General features: G+C 46.4%; 1 protein-coding gene across 1 annotated transcript in view; it reads right to left on the bottom strand.

Annotated features, from left to right (window-relative positions):
* Positions 1–2,411: 2,411 nt before the first annotated feature.
* Positions 2,412–20,776, bottom strand: part of EXT2 (exostosin glycosyltransferase 2) — a 127,067-nt gene continuing 108,702 nt past the window's right edge. Inside the window, exons 10-13 of the mRNA XM_045808771.2 lie at positions 13,359–13,502; positions 11,154–11,282; positions 9,308–9,390; positions 2,412–3,189 (exon numbers count right to left, since the gene is read on the bottom strand). Coding sequence (XP_045664727.2) covers positions 3,051–3,189; positions 9,308–9,390; positions 11,154–11,282; positions 13,359–13,502 — 495 coding nt within the window. The 3' untranslated portion in view covers positions 2,412–3,050. The remainder of the gene's footprint in view (positions 3,190–9,307; positions 9,391–11,153; positions 11,283–13,358; positions 13,503–20,776) is intronic.

Raw genomic sequence — 20,776 nt, 5'->3', positions numbered from 1 at the left:
CAGCGGAGAAACTAGCCCGAAAAACCGCAAGTTGGAAGCCCAGCTGGAAGGACATACGGCTTTGGTAGAGGAGCCAGTAGCCAGAGTTCTGAACTTCATGACACTGAGTGCAGAGAAGAGGCAGTATCACGTCATTAGCGGGAAAGAACCAGAGATTCTGAGAATAGAAGTTGTGATTCTCCTCTTTAATTTTCCTAGAGAGGGAGGTTCTTGCCTAAACACGTGGGGGGCTTGCTAAAATACACGAGATAAGTATATTAAGAACTATGTAATGTTAACCAGCAGAAAAGCGTTTCCAACCTGCGTTCCAAGCTGGCTCATCCCAGTTAGGTCCCTGGGGGCAAAGGCGAGTGACTTAGTGCACATCTGGGCCAGAGCCAGGGCCAGCTCAGGTTTATCTTCCGTACAGACCAGCAAGATGCAATTTCTTAAAAAAGATTTCTTAAGCTAAACCCAGCTGTTGTCTGCTGTAGGCCAGAACATGACATTTTAATTAGCATTATTGTTCCGCTTCTGAAACCAGGCTCTGTGGCATCCCAAGGGCAGATGATCCCAGCCCAAGCTTATGGGTGAGGCTTGCTGGTGAGCAGCTCAGAAATACAAGGAGAAGGGGGCGGAGTCCCCAGCCCCCTCGGAACCCATGCATCATGACCACTCGCTGTATCCCTGTCCTGGATCTCTCCTTGTGACCTGTACCACCTGTCTGTTCATAGGATAGAAACTTCGAGGTTTCAAGTGCCTAGGATATAATACTCATTCTGTAATAGAAATGGTTCCATGCTATGTTGCCAGATGGAACCCGCAATATTTCTGGGGGCAGTGAGGTGCCTTCATGGAGTTTTCATGCCCCGAGAAGTCCGGTGACGCCTAAGAAGGTGAAAAAGTCACCCCAACACAGCCCTCGGGGCTCCCAATCATCTCGGATTGAAGTGTTCCTCTTCTAAAACCAAAGGGCTAATGAAGTTTTTAAAAAGGAAGAGAAAAAAAACAGTTACCCTCAGAGAGGGGGACCCGGATTACAAGCCAGACACTAAGGCGGTGGATCCAGCGTCGTGAAAAAGAGCAGAAAAGCTGAGGGGGTGAGGCTGAGGGGACAACACGCATACAACGCTGGCGCAGATCCTGGCTGCCGGCAGGGATTGAAATGTGAGGCCCAACCCCTCCACCCACCCCGAATCTGGGGAAACAAGCTAGGGAACCCCAGAAAGGGTAGCAATACTCACCGTCCATGACAACAGAACGCCCTTCTCTTGGTTTCTATCCTACCATCCCCAGGATTATGAATACGAGACTAAGCGCCTTCCCGTGTCCCCTACTGACCAGAATATAATTATTCAAATCCAGAGTATTTCTTAGGCACCAGTGTTTGAAGGTAACACGCTGGACAAATCACAGCTTCCGTGTCCATACCTGCAATATGAACGGGTGGGCAGAGGCTGCATCTCGTCCCTTCCACCAGGAACAATCCAGTGGTCTCCCTCCTCATCGCGAGAGAAGATGAACTCCCGCGATTCCCACTTTCAATTCTGTTACTTCTTGAAGTTTCCTTTGACCTCTCAAAGTCTATGGGGACACACCTGAAGCGACTCTTGTTAAAACTACACGTTTTCTTGTTAAAACTACACGTTTAAAAACTAACGCTTGGTAACTATTCACCTTCGTGTCACTCAAGAGAACAACGGATGGTGTACGAGTGACTTCGACTGGCACGCAGCTAGGTTTCAGTAATTATAACCATATTCCAAGCCAATTGTTATGTATTTTGTGTTCTGGGGACATATGTTATGGCTAAAGCCCAAACTGCGGCTAATCTTAATATTAGAGCCAGATAAATCTGTTTCGAATCCATAACATCTAACATTTGCCAGAGTAGATTTGTTCATCAACGGGGCTTAAAGAGGTATAATTCACACACGTGCAATATTACTAAATGCTGAAATTGAACGATCTAAATATACCGGCAACTATTGCAAAGCGGTTGTTAGAGCAGCATTTAACATTAGCCAGAACTTCCCTGGCTAACGTTCAGTTTACACCGAAAGAACGAGGGAAATTTTGGCATCCCCTTGGGGTGGGGGGTCACAGTGCTCTCAACATTCACAGCATGGCACTGGCCAGCACAGCTCAGGGCACGGCATCAGAGGCCCTCTGTTCTCCCTGAGAATACCTATAAAAACGGACTGGATCGATCAAGAAGCAAACGGATTCCGTGGAGGTTCTGGGAGACATCTTCTCTCAGCATGTTTACAGGGTGGGATCTTCTACGTGACGCATATGGCCCCGGATATTCCTCTTGGCTACGGATCCTGCTAGACATGGACAGCAGACCAGAGTTAACCAGAAGATGGAGTTAACTACTCAAAAACAGAACATTCCTTGGATTACCAATAACTAGCATTTCAGACATAGTATAAAAAGGAATAAAAAATTATTTTAATCATATCAAAAAGCCAAACCAAAGAGGAATGGTTCATGGAACTTACAGGATCCCAGTTCAGCACTCAGTGCTCTGCCTACGTGTGGGCCCAGTGCAGATGTCACTAGTCCCAGGGCAGATGTCAAATCCCACGAATATGTTGGGATTTTGCACCAAATTCTTGGTTTGGCTTTTCCGCCTAAAATCCTCACTGATCTGAAATAGCTAGAGGTGAGATATGGGCGCAATCTACACGATTCCCCAAATCTAATATGGCCGGTAGCTTTGTCTTCTCTGCAGTCTTAGGGTCAGTGACGTTTCCTCCCAGACTGTTCTATTGGAACTGCAAACAAAGGGAGCCTGAGCTGGATTTAAACCCAGAGCATGCCACAAAGGCTTCCATTTGGCGTTTTCAACAGGAACCCATCGGAGGTCATAAGAAACACCAGAACAGGGCACGCATCAACAAGGTACTGAGACACTCTCTTTAGGTTCTGGTTCTTGAGGAAGCAGGTTAGGTGTCCCGGTCCAGCATGCCAGTGAAAGATCCCCCACACCCTGATATCAGAGTGCCGGGGAGGCTGTGTTCTTCTCTGTCCAAGCTTAACATTCACACTTCTGCCACTGGCCTATTTCATAAGCTGCCGATGTTGGGGAAGCTCTTCAGTTTTTCAGGAAAGTCGTCTTTGTACAGGACAGGGTCAGCTCGGTGCTCCACCACCTTAAGAGGCATGGTCCCAAAGACGGAAGCAAACTTGTTGATGCACTCAGACCTGAGGGGTTTGGGGAGGGAGGCAGGTGATGGATGAGAGGGAAAGGAGTGAGGAAAACAGAAAATATTCAAGAGGCTGACAGATGAGAGCAAAACACATACTATTTGGTATCAACAAAAGAAATCCAAGTGTCCCCAGCCTGCTCCCAGGTTCTTACAAAAGGTTGGGAGGGTGTGGAGAGCAGAAGTGATCTGCGGGGACTGCGACTATTGTTCAGGAGGAGAAAGTGAACAGGGATGCTGTCTGGAGGCCAGGGCCTGCAGAGGTCAGAGTATCTCTTCCCCTCCCCCTCAAATTCCAGTCATTCTTCCCCCTCAGTACAAGCAGGCCTCAAACCAAGGTGGATTAGCTGCCAACAATTCTTAACCCCATGTCTGCCAGCTAAAGAGAAGGTGAAGGGTGGAGAGGAAGAAGGCTCCTGGATCTGAGCTCCAGCTTACTGAAGTTTAAAAGGCTGAGGGGAGGACCTTACACCTGGAGCAGTGGAAGGCAGAAGAAGATAACAGGAGGGGAACCTCACCTCCAAACAATAAACCCTTCACTCACTTGACCAACATTTATGGAGGGCAATCCCGAACTGCCGGCCAACAGCCAACGGAGAGCTGCCGTTCCCGCATCAGAGCGAGCGGCGCCATCGGGCTCCGTGACAGGAGGGAAGACGGCAGTGTCCTTGCCTCCATACCACCCCTGGAGCCCGTGAGCAACCCCCTCAGGTGAGCAGGTCAGGCACACTGGCGGGAAGTGGTTCTGGTCAATCAGGCCAGCTGAGAGTGACAGCCGAGGGGGAAAATCAAGCTCGTAAACACGGCTTTTGAAGTTAAGGGGCCCTCCAGGATGGATTTCAGAAAGGTCCGTACTGTCTCCCCTCAAGTCAGGCCCAGGCACCCGAGAGCTACAGTAAGAACAAACCAATCAGGCAGAACCATGTACCCATGAGGGGCTGAATGTCAAGACACAGACCAGAAGTCTCTTCTGTCCTGAGATACTGGAAGCCTTGTTTCAAATTATTTTAATCCACGAGTTTTTGCATCTTGGAGCTTTAGAAGAAACCAATTAAAAAGAAGCCAGTCATCGATTCTTTTCTCCTGGTCATTATGTTTCTAAAAGAATGTGTTACATTTCATGTGGAGCTCTTCCAGCTAATAACACCCCTGTGTCCACCACTGTAAATCAACGACGAATAAGTATCAGAGGTTCCGGGCTGTTACAAAGGCCCTACGTAGATTAGGAACCCACTCCATCATGCCAACAACCCATGGGGTAGGCCCTATGATTATTCCCATTTTACACTGGGAAGACTGAGACATGGAGAGGCTAAGTAACATGTCCCAAGGTCAAATAACAATGAGAGGCAGAGCCAAACCCAGGCGGTCTGGCTCCTGAGACTAAAAAAACTTAATGATGAGACGATACGAGTTTATTTGTGAACATAATTCCAGAGTCCAAGTGGAGGGTCTGGAAATTAACTGTTGAGCATCAATTATGCGCCAGATAATTTACAAACGTGATTTCACCGATTCCTTAAAGCAGCCCCCTCGATATGGCCAAGGGCTGGAGCTGGGTCTCTAACGCAGGTCTACACTGGCAAGAGAGCCTTTGTGCTTCCCAACGCACTACCATAACTCACAGGCAACGGACCTTCCCTCCTGCTGGCAGTCCTGTGAGACTCAGGAGGTGGGCGTCCGAGGGGATCCCGGGAAAGACTGAGGAGTCTCCGCAAAGGGGTACTGAGCGAGCATAGCGATTTCACTCTCTTCCAAGTACAAGGTCAAGGCGGTGGCAGACAAAGTCAGTCTCTCCAAGGTCTTACTTCTGGCAGCTGTTCTGCCTATAAACATGTACGGATTCTTCCAGTTTCCAGTCGTCATGCCTGTAGACTCTGGCCAGTGAAGGCCAGCCATGCCCCCCACGGGTACCAGCGAGCACGTATTAAAGAAGAGCCATAGTTCTTGGCAGAGGCCAGTGGCTCCACAGCCCACTGGAGAGCACCGGGGACAATGTCTCCTCTATAACTAGATCTGCCAACAGGGCCGGGCCACAGGCAACAGGCCACTGGGGCTCAGGCCAGCTGACTTGTTGACAGCTGCCCCTGGCTAACCCAGGCCGAGTGACTGCTTCTTTCTCTCCACACAGCCTGCACTGGAGAAGCCGCTGGCCGCCGAGTGGTAAAGGTCCTTAACTCTCCCGCCAGGTACTGACAGTGTTTCCTACTTTCTTTTCACACAGGGGGTCTGGGTTGGGCCACAGGCTGGGGCAGATGGTGAGTTTGGCTGGTTGCTGGTGGCTCACCTGAGTTGTTCTGTCAGTGGTCCAGCCACCCTGTCAGTGGTCCAGCCACCCTGTCAGTAAATGCTCCCCTGGGTTGGTTTTCTAATCTAGTACGAACAGGCGAAGAACCGCCAATGTCTACCTCTGAAGTGCTGGAAGTGTCTGCGGGAGAAAGGACTCATGGTTTTCTGTTTTCCTTGTAAACACATCCAATTACCTAAAGTAACCTGGGGCCTTGAGGACTAATGCTGGGGAAACTGGGTAGGAGACGAATGTGGCCCGGCATCGGGTTACGGGCTTTCCAATGTTATTACTTCATTCATCCCCAGCACATAACACAGTGTTTGGTACAAAGGTGCTCAGCAGGTATTTGTAGAACCCATGAATGGACACCGGAATTTGATAGCTATTAATACACTTATTTCAGGAGATGAAAAGACTGGAATTCAGGATAAGGCAAATCAATTTTAAGTCAGACAGCTACTAAAAGTGGCAAAGCCATAATTTGAACAAAGATGGGCCTGAATCAAAACACAATGTTCTTTTTCTTAAGATCAGCGCTGTGCGTTTGCCATATTGCCTTAACTTGGTGAAACGATTGGTCAAAAGGAACAGTTACAAAAACTTCTGGCTTTCCGGTTCTTAAAGAATTAACAGCAGATCCTAGAAATGGATGCTGGGCAGTAAAAGCTACGTTCCTACACAACTGAGATTTCTGCTCCAAGACCTCAAATATAAGAAGAAATAAGTTTATTAAACCACAAAACCTAACACGAGGTCACAACTTGCAAGGTGGTTAACTTCTTTCACTGTTTGGTGCAAAATGTGCATTCCGCAAAGGCAACTATTTAAAAACAACAACAACCAACAAACGAACAATTCTACAGTTGTAACTCTAGCTCTTGGTCTACCCAAGATGGCTTAAATCATGCTTTCCTCCCTCCCGATCTAAGTGCCTCGTTTAATAATTTAGTGATTCAGTCTTTAATCCAAATAGTTTTGCTCCCCGTTTCTGATTTCAAGCTTGATTTCCTCTGTTCCCTACCAAGCTTCTCAAAAGGGTACTCTACATTCACTAACTCCGCTTCCTCACACAGACTCCCACTCCGTAACCCTGAAGCGCCATCACTCTACGGCATTACTTTTTTCCAAGTCACCACTGACCATTTAACTCAAAGCCCTTCCCCGGGCTGCAGGTTCCGTGCTCTTCCCTTGCTTCTCTGCACCATAGATCCTGCTTCTCTCCTGGCCTCTCCACTGGCTGCTTCTGTTTTCAGTTATTTCTTTCTGTCTCCTAAATGTCAGAGTTTCTCAAGATTCTGCCCTTGGCTATTCTCCCGTCAATGGCCATCTCTGGGCAGACGTCTTTCCAATATCTACCTTTGTCTTCATCTCCCTTCCTGAAGGTGTAGTTCCACGTTTCCAAATGCTTGCTCCATATCTATGTGTGCATGTAGGAGGGAAAGACCCCAGGTCTTCACCTACCTTACTGCTCTCCAACTTCACCCATGATTCAAATCTCCTCCTGTCCTCATTAATTACACAGCTAAAGGTGCAACCATCCACACTCCCTCCTCATTAACCGGCGTCTCCTAACAGTATCATTCACACTGTTGACAGTACTACCATTCTTCCAGAATTGAGATCTAGGCTCCCTCTGTCGATTCCTTCCCCATAACCTCAAGTTCTAGCATATCTTCCTTTGGGGGGAAAAAACAAAACAAAAAACAAAACAAAAAGACCCCCCACATCTTCTAATTTAATCCATCCCTTCCTTTCCACACTCAACTTAGTTCAAGCTTTCCAAATGTGCTTTCTTCAATTTGTTCACCTCCATTCCATTCTGTGCACGACTTCCACATGAATCTCAAACAATACTTGGATCAAGCTCCCCTATTCGAAAACCTTCAGTGGCAGATCAGAGCCTGAAGAAGTTCAGACTCCTTCACTGGGCAGTTCTTTAGCGCCTGGCACCAATAGGCCAGAATTCTACACTCTAGCCAGACTGGACTCCTCACTGCCTGCCAGATACACCTTCCTCCCGCTGACTGGAACCTTGGGCCACCCAATCTCCCCCGCCTGGGATCTCCTCTTCTTGCCCAGTGACCATAGTGGTCTCTGAAGGCTGTCTTCAGGTGTCATCTTTTACAAAATTATTCCTAGTAATCAACCTAGTAAGACGTCACTTCTCTTTCCTCTGATCAATTATAACATTCTAAGCCTCCCTTATGGCACTTATATAGCTTTGGACTGTTACACACACGCGCACATGTGTTTGTTGTTGTTAATTATAAACTCTGACAGAATCTGATTCAAGCCTAACAACATCTGGACAGTCATCTATTCTATCTTCAAAAGCCTATTCCCAAGAGGAAGCACCCACATCTCTCTTCGTTACTTTCTTCAATGTTTCATAATAATTCTTCTAACTTAAATCTCTCTCACTGCGTGTGAAGTCTCTTTACATTTGTTATCTCGGTGGTGATAGAGAAGAGTTATTCAGCCTTAGCACGAACTTCAAGGCCATCATCAGGCCAACTTTCTCCCTAAAATTCCTATCTTCTACCATATAACCTCACCATTTTAACTCAGCCTAATCAACTACCCAATTGCTTAATGCTACAAATTCTCCCAAACACGAAGAATGGAGGTAGGTTTAATAATAATTTCAGGTACTCCGATATAACCATAATTGGGGTCTCTTCTAAATGAGCTATGACAGTTAATGTCACTGCCCTTGACTGTGTAATTCCTATGATCCCAGTGACAGATATCTCCAGAATCACATAATATATTACTTCACATTGACAGCTGATAAAAGTCATGTCATTTGGGTAAGATACTTATACATGAAAGAGGAAAGGATTATTTAGAGGGTAAGAATAAGAAACAAGGAGGATGAAAGCGTCACAGAAGAATCCAGGCCAAGTGAAACAACTTTCATATCAGAAAATCCTCCAGGCTTTAAGGACTTGAACAGGGCTGATTCCCTTCAGAAATGGACGCTGTGAGAAGACCCGTATGAGCCTGTGCAAACCTGACTAGATATCTTACTGTATAAGGCGACTCTAACACGGAGTGCGCCCTGGTCCCTTGACAACAGTGCCACTGGATGTCCAAGCTTGCGGTCTCATGGAAGGAGCTGCCTTTTGGGAGAATGAGGTTTGATTCTGGAGATGCCAAGCTTGGGGACCTTTGGGATGCAAGCGAGAATGATGAGGCTATGCTAAGATTATCACGGTCCTGGGGGAGGATGTACGCCTCGCATTTGTTTCACACTCTCCTACAAGGCTCGGTATCATCCTCCACACAAAGGCGTGCTTGTTGAGTAACTGACCGGACTGAGATAAAAGGATATCTCCGAGCTGCCTTGCTCATCTCTCTCTAATGCAAAGAGCTGTGCTTTCAATTCTGTTCTTGGTAGGTCTTTTGGTCGGCAAAGGTAATTTGTCTCTGGGTTTGGTTTAATTCTTTCTAATAAAACATCTACTGTCACACGGAGACACTATCCTGCAAAACAACCTGCTATTTTCTTGGAATTAACTAGCTTCCACTCAAATGACTGCGGACTTGGTTAACTGCTTAGTCCACACGGAGAATCTGACTTCTGGAGCGTAAGGCCAGCTATATTTTTAAGACCCTTCCAGCCATTACAAATTGAGTGAGTAGCATTCCAAATTAATTCTTTGGGTGACCTGGGCTTGAACTAACCCAATTCCCACAGTGCAGAAGGAGGTGACTATGGCTACCAGCTGCTGTCCTTATATCTCCAACAAGTCCCATTAACAGGCCCAAGGCAGGAAATGGGGATCAGAGGCTAGGGCAGACTTCTGGTTAGAGGCTCACTCACCTTTCCACCATGTGTGTCTGGTCAAGAGAAAGCCCATCAATGGCTGTGCACTCAGGACACTTGAATTTCTTTCGTGGTGTTACCTGCCAGAGAAGTACAAAAATATACCTGGCTGTCAGTGCCAAGGACAATAACATCATGCTTGTGACACCGCTATGCATGCTCCTGTTCTGTAAGCTGAGCTGCCTGCTCCCGCCACACGCACACGTGCACCCGTATATGGGCATGCGTGGGCGTGCATGCACACACACGCGCGCACACACACCTCACCATTCCTCCATTCAATTCCGTCTGGCTTGGAAACAGCAGAACTCACAAGGGCCCAATAAAAAAGGCTTGGAGGGCTTTTGCCTTCTGTAACTGGAAAGAAGTGGTGATGACAAGCTCCTTAATTCCTGTTTAATGACTGTTTTCTCACTGCCAAGGTCCTTGTATAAACACCATTTGTTCTTGCAGCCATAAGGGCGATGAAATACAGCTTCCCATAACTTTCACCGTAACCTTAGTTCCAACAGGCACTCTTTTTCCTTCTTCCAGCTAATGGCAAATGCTATGAGCAGCGCCATGCTGTTGAAGATGCCAGGTTATTTTGCAATTCCCTTCAATCAGGAAAAAAATCCAATGGTCCCCCCCACCCTCTGAATTCTTTTCCCTGACTCTCCCTCCTGCTCTCCCAAACCTTAAACTTCTAATGATTTTCTTAGCAAACCCAGGGAGACTATTATCCTAACCTAGTGAAGCTAAGTAAACAGTAACGAGATGGGGGGTGGGGGGAGGAGGGAAAGCTAGATAACTAAGGCCAGGCCAAGAAGCACACAGATGGCGGAATGACTGTCCAGAGTAAGCAGGCGCAGCTAAAAATATCTTGAAGCACATCAAAAAGCAATTCTGGAGATAAGAGGGGTTCCTTTAAAACTAGTTTTGTGATGGACATTGTGTCCCTTTTTCCTGCAGTCAAAGCTGAGTCAGAGGCTGGGACAGGGTGAGGCCCGGACCAAGATTACAGAGCACAGACAGGGACTCTTTCTCCTCCTTCAGTCACTCTGGCTTAATCCGGCTTCTCCCATCAATTCATAGCATGAAAATCAGTGCAGAAGGCCATACCACACTTCCAATGTAAGCTTCCGGTATGGGAAGATTCCAGTACAGCAATCTGGCCGAGAAGCCATTTTTGCCCATTTTTATATGGAATTCTAATCCAGAAGGAAAAAAGGTCAGGACAATTCCACTCATAAAAAGAAGTAAACTCTCTCTACATCTGGGGATCTGGTTCAAGCAAAACCTACATTTCAGGAATAGACACCCATTACAGATACAGAGATCCCCGTGGGATCCTTATGTACTCTCAGCTTTTAATATGTTTTGGCAAAGATACTTTCAAAAACTCGTGATTGATATTTAAAAACAATGTTTAGAAAAATTACAGTTGTAACTGGACAAGGTGTACTATCTTCTCAATGTCTTTAAAAATAAAACCCAGCCACCTTAAGAAAGACGGAAGTTGCATTCTTTAACAGATCTAGATTCCAAATCAGATTTGAGAATACAATTAAAGGTTTTTTAAAAACATGATTCGTAGACTGACCATCGCAGCCTTTATCTCAGAGATTAAAAACTATACCTAAAGAAACCATATAAAAAAAGAAAATATGTTTAAATTATCAAAGCCTAGCTTCAATGTTACAATGTGACTGCATCAACCACAGAATCTTAAAGCTAGAAGGGAGTTTAAAGTTCATGTAATCCAATGCTTCATATATATTTATGAGCATTTCTCAGGCTCAGAGAAACTGAAACTTGTGCAAGATCACAAAATCAGTGGCAGAGCTGGACCGGGACGCCTTACCTTGATGACAGCTTTCCCTGTGACGTTAGCCACCAGGAAATTCATGGCAATGTCTTCACAGTTCATATGTGCATCCACCCAGTTCTTGATATCCCCAGGCATTTTGTAGGTATATAGGTAATTAAAATACTGTCAGGTGAGACAAAAAGAAGAAAGATTCAAATAGCAGTGCCCTGTGGCTGACAGTCGAAGGACAACTTAATCAGGGCATGGGGACAAGCTTTCTCTTGAATAATCACAAGGCTGTAAGAAGTATTAGAATGCTTTTGGTCAGATGACCAAGAATCTTTCATACTGTCATTGTTTTAAAAATCCCCAATTGTAAGCAGAAGAGAGACAGAGTGTGAAGCCCTTGGAGGATGCAGGCCTTTTGGACTCATGTATCATCTGTTTAATAAGTAAAATATCAGTCAGAGACATACTACACACTGATCTCTGCTCAGTTCTTCTCCTTGAGCCACAGTGCTCGATCCTGTGTGCTACGTTCTGTCTACAGACTGCACATACAAACAGAGATAGACTCCTGGTGCACTGACACTGCAAAGGTGTGCGCTTTTTAAAGGAAAATATAAAAAGAGGCAATTCTATTTTTTTTTTAAGATTTGTTTGAGAGAGAGTGTGTGTGTGTTTGAGTAGGGGGAGGGGCAGAGGGAGAGAGAGAGAGGGAGAGACAAGCAGGCTCCGTGCTGAGTGCAGAGCCTGATGCGTAACTCGAACCCAGGACCCCGAGATCATGACCTGAGCCGAAATCAAGAGTCAGATGTTCAACCAGCTGAGCCACCCACGCGCCCCAGAATGAGGCAGTTCTGAAGCTGTCATAACCTACAAGTGTGAGATACTGCAGAAATTCATGGGGGGGGGGAAGTGTACACAGTGTACAACCATAAACCAACCCCACAAATTATGAATCTCACTTACTTATTTAATTATTGCTAAGAACAAAAACCCATTTCTGGATTGAGAGCCCTGAAAAATACACAGCAGGGGGGCTGAGAAACCAACATGCCATCACTGTACTACAGCTCCGCTCCGGGAACGGCACCGGGGCGGCCAGATGCAGAGGAGACTCCTGACGGCAGTGGCTCGTGCCGCTGCTGACAACGGAGCAGGTAACGGCTCAGTCAACCACACGCTCCCGGGGCCCTCTCCCCTCAACCTGAATATTCTAAAGTCCCAAGCATCCTCTTTCAACCTCTCCCTAATGAAAAAGAGTCAAAAAGGTGAAGTGACAATTCTCAGAAGAGAGGAAATACAAAAGACACAAAGGGATTTCAACCACAGTAGTCAAATCAGAGCGAAAATAGTAAGATCCTTTTTCATTTACCAAAACAGCTCAGTCTGATTTTTTCTTTTTACATATTTCATGCAAGTGGGGATTATAGTAAGATAGTTTTATATTTTGTTGGTGGGAGTATAAACTGGCACAAACAATACTGAAAACAACAGACATATATCTCAAAACTTCCCCCAAGTGTTCATTCCCTTTGATATAATTCTACTTCTAGAAATCTATAAAAAATAATGATCACCAGTACACACAGTTATGAAAACAGATATTGATCACTATTTAAGCATTAGCTATTAAGCATTATCTAGAATAGCCACACACAAAAATTTGAGACAATCTAAATATCCAGTGACAGCAGAATAGTTACACATGATTTATGGGTATCAGTACAATAGTATATTAGCAATTATGTTATGAAGGAATGCTGATGTTAAAAAAACTCCTAATACATGCAAAAAGCAGGCTAATGAGAATGTTTACAATTGTCTCTATATGTGAATAAGTAAATAGAAGGCAAACTGGAGAAAACATCTAGACAGTAACAATGGTCACCTCTAAGTAACAGGACTATGAGTGACATGTGTATGTGACTTTTCTTATATGGTAACATTTGTTATGAATTTTCCATATTTTCTATTATGAGCATGCATGATTTGTATAATAAGAAAAATAACTTAAAAATTTTCTTTCTTTCTTTCTTTCTTTCTTTCTTTCTTTCTTTCTTTCTTTCTTTCTTTCTTTCTTTCTTTCTTAACTAAGTCTAGTTGACACACTCGACAACACGGCCTCTGTAAGCCCTCTGAGCAGGACATTTTTCCAAACTCAGCAGAAATTCAACTGGGCCACACAGAACAAGTGTCATGCGTGCAGTTTTGTCACCTCGGACCTACCTGTCCCGGCCTGCCCTCCTCCCTTACCTTGTGATAAAAAGCTGCCCCTGTGAGCACCATGGACACCTCATTGGTCCACTCAGATTCATACTTCCACTTATTCATCTCGTGGTCCCAGAGGTGCAGACGACCCGGGTAACCCACTAAGCGGTCAGGAAACTCCCGCCAGACCTGAGGGAGAAACACATCCATAATCACTTCCCTGTTCAGACGGTGACCAAACACAGCGCTACGTTACCCAAACGGTACAGACAGACTCCCAGAGCCATGGGCTTCTGAAGATGTTCCCTTAAACAGGGGCTAGTTATTCTATCAATATTCAAAGATAGATGTAGATTCTAATTTCCTCCAAATCCTCCTGCTGTTGCTGGGAAATGTCAAGTCATGTAGTAACAGCTCACTTATTTGGGCCAAGGTAGGTAATCTCTTCACAAATGATGAAGGAAGCAGGTGCCACTCTTAATGCACACACACACGAAGAATACAAGGATCCCTGCAACTCGACAGTCCTCACTCATGTTTTTTTAGATTTTATTCATGAGAGGGAGAGAGAATGAGCACACAAATGGGGGGGGGCAAGGGCGGAGGGAGAGGGAGAAGCAGACTCCCCGCTGAGCAGGGAGCCTGACCAGGGCTGGATCCCAGAACGCTGGGATCATGACCTGAGCCGAAGGCAGACGCTTAACAGACTGTCTTCATTTATAATAAATCTGGCGATCGTGAAAACTTAGTCTGTTTCTAAAGATTTATTTATTTAGAGAGAGTGAGCGAGAGAGCAAGCAGTGGGGACGGGCAGAGGGAGAGAAAGTCTTAAGCCAACTCCACACCCAGCGCATAGCCCGATGTGGGGTTCCATCTCATGATCCTGAGATCATGACCTGAGCTGAAACCAAGAGTTGGACGCTTCACTGACGACACCATCCGGGTACCCCAGGAAGTCTGTTTCTAAACAAAAATTTTTTTTAAACCCTAGTTCCCTGAAGCACACAACCATCGTTATGACCTTTTAGAAGCCTCATGTACAGAGAACGTGTCTGATTCTATAATGTGTAACATACTGAAAACAAAAACTTGATCTCTGTATTTGGGAAGGCTCTTAGATACAGTTTTGTGAAACAGAATGTGGTATGCTGGGGGGTGACGTACTTCCAATATCTTTCCCCATGTATTTCTGTATAATTTAGCTTAGCCTTAACTGAAAGAAAAGGAAGTTCGTGCCATTAAGGAGTATCGACAACTTAGCAGCTGTTCATGGGGCCACTTCTCAGCAATCATGATTCCTCATCCTTTACTGGGCCTCTAAACCACAGAGCTCCTGAGGGTCCAGTCCTGTGCCCTAGTCTCTTCCTTAAAAAATCTGAGTCATTTCAACTAGTTCCAATCACCTTCCCTAATCTACTGATCTCTAAATTTGTTTGGCCCAGAATGTTCCTGAGATAAACAACCACTTAAAATCTTCAACTGAATGAATAATAGGCATCTCAAACTTAACATGTCCAGTGCATAACTCTTGAGTCCCTATCCCCGGATAAGCCCTTCTCTCAATCCTCTCCATCTCAGTAAATCACCTACCCAACCGCTCCAGCCAAAAAGCTACAAGTCAGTCTTTATTCCTTCCTTTCCTTCTTCCCCACACCCCATCCATCAGCAAGTCTTGCTGGCTCTATTTCTGATCACCTCTGGCCAATTCTCCCACCCCTCTCTCTAGCTCAAACCATCATCATCTCTCACCTACACTGTTGTTAACAGGCCTCTAACTCATGTCCCTGCTTCCACTCTCGCCCTTCCAAACCATTATTTACACAGTATCTTTAACAGGACTATTCCTAAAAGAATATTAGAGAACAGATGGTCCCTAACTGACAATAGTTCAACTTACGATTTTTCAACTTGACAGTGGTAAAAAAGCAATATGCATTCAGTAGAAACCTACTTCGAATTTTTGAATTTGGATCTTTTCCTGGGCCAGGGGTATGTGGTACGATCCTCGCTCAAGATAGCTGGGCACTGGCATCGAGCTGCAGCTCCCAGTCAGCCCCGCAATCACGAGGGTCAACAATCAATACACGTAAAACCATCCTGTACTCAGATAGCTATTGCTTTCCGTACTCAATAAGTTACAGGAGATACTCAATGCTTCATTATTATAAAATGGGCTTTGTGTTAGATGATTTTGCCCAACTGTAGGCTAATGTGAGCACTTTTGTTTTTAAGATTTCATAGATTTATTTATTTTAGAGACGAAGAGAGAGAGTATACAAGCAAGGGGAGGAGCAGAGGGAGAGGGACAAGCACAACCGGCACAGAGCCGCATGTGGGGCTCAATCTCACAACCCTGAGTTCATGACCTGAGCTGAAACTGAGATGCTTAACTGAATGAACGAAGTCAGGAGCCTCAACTTACAACGGGTTTATCGGATAACCCTCTGGTAAGTTGAGAAAGATCTGGTTGAGGGTAACTCAACCAACAGGCTATCCTATTTGTGTATTTTAAATTAATAGTATCGTTGTCATGTATTCACCCGCATATATGTAAGTTGTACGGTCACGTGCTGCAGCACGACGCCCACAAAGGGCAGTGCCCGCACGGGACAGCATTCCCTCCACATCCATGCAACGCTCGAATGGACAAAATCTCCGCGGGCGAAAGAGTTGAGGATGAAAGAAGGGACTGGAGATCCTTTCTCTTCCCCTCACAGGCAGAGCTTGTGTTCTCCTTAATTCGGAAAGGAAGTCTGAGACAGTACTGATCAACAGTTACCATTAATAATAATGTGATATCCTTTGCACGTGAAGATCACAGCAATAATTCACCATTGCTAAAGCACATGTTTTAAACTGCTTTTCCAGAAGCGGGTAAGCGGTATTCGCTGAGTCATTACACTGTCCTCCCCAGTCCTCCTGTGATCATCCACACGCTTTTGTGGGATATCTGACCCGGGTCTTGAGCGTGGTCTGGGGTTTCCTTTGTGTGAAACCAGTTCACCTAACAGGCCTCTCAAACCCACAGCCTTGGCCTCATTAACACCATGTTGTACCCAACAGAGTTAATCAGCCACAGCCGCCATCATAATAGCTGCAGACAAACGAAGCCATGTCGAACATTTCCTCAGATGTGTGAGGCTGCTGCTGCGTTCCTACTCTGGGGTTTGGATTTCAGTAGATTAAAATAATATGATACTATTACAGTTTTATAGAGCCCAGAGCAACAACGCAGTATGCGAGCCGTAGCGTCTGTTCGGTCTGTGGGCCTGGGCGCACTCCATCACAGGCACTGCCAGTTTCCTTTTGTCAGCACCGAGCACCTGCCCGTTCAAGGCACACTGGTACCACAGTCACCGGTCCCCCTCCGTGGAATTAAAGACGTTCAGAAAGGCTCCAAGCACAAGTCACTGCACTACCCACCAGGGATGGACGCAGTGGGGGAAAAGGGCTGGGGGGACAGGGAGGCATCCATTCGGTCACCACCCCTGCTGGATGGAAGCCGCATTTTCCTCCACCCCGTGGCTACTTTGAGTCTACACAGCTCTCCAATCCATGTACTTTCCCAAGGGCCCTTCTTTTCAAGCCCCCGTTTGCAGCAATCCTAATAACACTGGCTCCGTTTTAGGGTCAAATGCTGTTAGGATTTCAATCTTCTTCCTGTTAGCCGAAGCCACTTATCAGACTTCTCTCCACAGGGACTTAATTGGGTGACACTGGGTCACAGAATGCTAAACTACGCCGTTCTAAAAGCATCAGAGGTGTCCTGAATTTCAGATTCCTTTGGAGCCGTTAGTGAGCGCTGTTCCTCACGCGGGGCCTCTCTGCCCTTGACTTACTCCAGGCAGCTGGATACAATCAAGATAGCATCCTTGTCACTTCATCTATAACTCCGCAGCTGACTACGGGATCAAAACGGAGTAGGGCCGCGCAGGATGGGTCCTCTCTAATCGAGCCCCAGTGTAGTACGAAGTCGATTATGTAGACAGTAAAGCATCTTCCCAGCCAAGAGAGCGAGAACTCAAATTCCACCCTTCTCCTCACCACTACCCACCTCCCACTCGAACTCAGCTTTTTCTTTTTACCTCGGGGAAATGCTCTGGGGCCAGCCTTCTGTCATTACGAACAGATGCCTTTGCATACTGCAGTGCGGGTGTCGGAAACGTCACATTCTCTCCCTGGAGTTCCAGGAATAGTGCTCCACCGGCCAGGCTCGGGTCATAGGCCATTACTCAACGGCTTGCCTGTACTGTTCAAGTCCTCCGTATACACCATCCTCATCTATCTTTAATCACGCACGACTTTGAAGACACAGCCTCCATTAAAACTCTATGCCTTAGGGGCTTGGCAATAATCTAATGGTCCTTACATTTGGGGCCTATTTCCACATCACTATTCCAATGGAGATTGTAACAACGTAATACCATGCTGTAACTGCTTCCTTCCACTCGAATGTTTACAATCTTGGTCCTAACCATTTCTTGGAAATCTGCTCTTCTCTGGACGCCCAGCTGCACTCGCTGGGCTCTTTTCAGAGTTATCTATCTATTCTTTCTCTCTTTCCTTCAACTTCCAGAGGTCTTTTTGCAGATTCCTCATGCTAGCTGATCAAACTAAGGTCTTCCACCTTTGTTTCAAAGGCACAGGCAGCAGCCTAGATTACATGCTATGAAAAAGTGTGCCGCAGGGACCCGGCTGGAGGGGATGAGCCAGGAACAGCTCTGCCACTGAGGAGTCGTGCAAGCCACCAGCGCAGGCTGCCCTGCTTTCGTTCTGCCATCTGCAAAAGAGGGACTTGGATTAAGTGCCATCTAATGTCGCTGGAGGGCTAAGATCTTGTGTCTTTTTCCCTACTAACGTATTCCCAAAGAAACTAACTCGTCAACTGTGATCAGTCGTAAGGTGTACATTTCTAAAGTATATGGCCTGCATTATTTAACTTCGGTTTAAAATGCCATACACATATGGGTACCCGATAAATGTTCCTGAAAAGACGCTAGCTAATGCACTCTACTCCAAGCCAGCTTGGAGAGTGCATTTTAAACCCAGGGTGTGTGCTAACCATAGTCAGATTCAGGAAACAGACTGGGGAGGGGAGAAGGGGGAAGGTGTAAGAACAGGTGGTGCCCATCTGGGATATACAATTATGAAATCATGGGTCAGCTTTAGGAGAAAAGTAACTCTCTGAAGTGGCTGCTGTAGTCATCGCACTTTCAAAGGCATGGTTCCACGGGGATATTGCTACTGGGTGAGAGGAATACCATATGTATCAGGAATCAGGAGCCCAGAGACCGAAGAAGAAGTGGTGAGGGAAATACGGGGAACATGGACGCAAGGCACGTCAAACCGGGCCGGACTTTCACTCTGTCCTTGCACGCGCCCCCGGGCTTGTCAATCCCCAACCATCAAAGTAGAACAGAACTCGAGGAGCCAGCCCAAACCCTGTGGTCACATGCGTGCGTCAGCGGAGGCAGAGCTGCAAGGATCCCAACTTGAGAATGTCTTTGAATTAGGGGCCCTTCTTCCCTCAGGCCTGTCTTGCATGCTGCCCAGATGGGAAAGGGCTAGCTGGCTGCATTCCAATTCCTAGCTCGTGTCCACAGAGGAGCCCGTTATCAGATTCACTCTCAGGCTGCTGGGAACAGAGCTCACCTTTCATATTTGGCATTTCCTGAAATGAAGTGGAACGGAGGGCTTCAGCCTGATTGGCTTCATTTCCAGCTCATGCTTTTAATCACTCTGGTGGTTGGTAGTGTTTGTCAAGGGGGTGCTTTGCAAAAAGCCAAAGAGCCTCTGTCCACACCTGGGACACAATTAAATGCTAATGCTAGACATCTAGAGCAAGGGAGCCCTGAAATTGTCACCCCAAGTTCCCTAATGCTGATGGGTTTTGACAAATACATGTACATGCTGTGTTAAGTATTAAGACTTACCTGTTAGATCACTTCAGTATGCCTGAGAGACCCTTCCAACCCAAGGCAGCGATCTGCTTAAAATAAGCCAAGCAGGAAAGCCAGGATCATGGGAAGGCTTCTGGGATTTGGGCAGCAATCCTATTTGCCCCAGCCTAGCTGAAGGTTAGTGCCTTGGTTCTGGGAGGCATGCTCTCCATTCCTTTCAAGTTCTTTCTTCAGGCTTAGGCCAGTGATGAAGGCAAAAGAGACAGGCTGGGGCTGGCCAGACTTGATAGAGGAATGCGTGCTGTTCAATCTTACAGTGGTAACCACAATTAGGAAGACACTGCTGGAGAAGGTGACTTTAAAACATTCTCACCCTCATCTGTACCAGCTCACCGATGGCACAACCAGGTGCCTTCTGCGGATGGGAAGGAGAAGATTCATGCTTTGGCCGTCGGAGCTGCTGACCCTGCCCACACGACCTCAGAGATCTGCAGCTGGAGACATGTGGAAGACAGAGCTTGTTCGGTCCGGCTCCCTCTCCGTACAGATGAGGAAGTGCCTCTCCCCATGTTACACTTTTAATTCAAGCCTAAGCTCGGTCCTAACTCCCAGACTGGGCATCTGTTTGTGAAGTTGCAGGATTCCCCACCCCTCTGAGTCTCAAAAGCACTTCATCTCCCTAAGCTCAGTCCCTCACTGGGGAAACAAAGTCAGGTGGTAGTGTCTGAAATCACAGTCAGTGTCCGTGTTCGTCACCGGTGCTAGTGCAGACATGGGAAGAGTCACACATGCACGCTGCCCAAGCTGAGAGGAGAATGGGGGAGGGAGAGGAGGGGGATCCCACAAAACCCTTGCTCCCCCTGGTACTTGTCTTCTAAAAGCTGAAGGCTCTTCATGAATGTGGTTCCCATTTAGCAAAGTAAGCCACATGCTCGCACCATTCAAAGAAGGAACCCCTGTCAGGGGTGCAACAGTCTAGTGGGATCCCACATAGGACATCCGTGGGCCCGCTGGAAGCCTGTAATTGGTGAGGCTCTGGGACAGACAAGGAAATACAAGCAAAAAGCTGCTGAATGAAAAATTAAACTCAACTACTATTTTTCATGAGGCAATGAATCCCCTGAGAAGTAATAACAAAGGGAAGGAGAGACGTGAGTCTGAGGTGATGGGAGGAGGAAGGGATGGGTCAGGACTGGGTCGTGGGTTTCCCAATCTTGCACTCCTTAGGACCCACTAAACATGCAATCATTTTTATTTCCATAACCTCAACTCTGGGGAGGGGATACTATTTCTAAGTCTGGTCCCAGGGGATTGCTCAATGAAGTTAGAAGAATAGTGATCATAAGTCAAATGGCTACTCTCTTTAAATCCTGCAGGAATGCAAACGGAGACTCTAGTTTTTATAAATAACCACTACTGAGCCTTCAGAATCTCAAGTTGATTTTGGTGAGGCTCAACTTAAAGAAGACTGGGGACCAAAGATCTGAGCTCTGTACAGCAAGGGGAGAAACTCACTTTACTTCAAGTCACTGCCCTGGTGACTTCCATCACTCGCAATCAGGG

This window comes from Ursus americanus, chromosome 24 (assembly GCF_024610735.1).
Source record: "Ursus americanus isolate L20-20 chromosome 24, mUrsAme1.1.p, whole genome shotgun sequence".
Taxonomy (NCBI): Eukaryota; Metazoa; Chordata; class Mammalia; order Carnivora; family Ursidae; genus Ursus; species Ursus americanus.
This window is presented reverse-complemented; position numbering and strand designations above follow the sequence as displayed.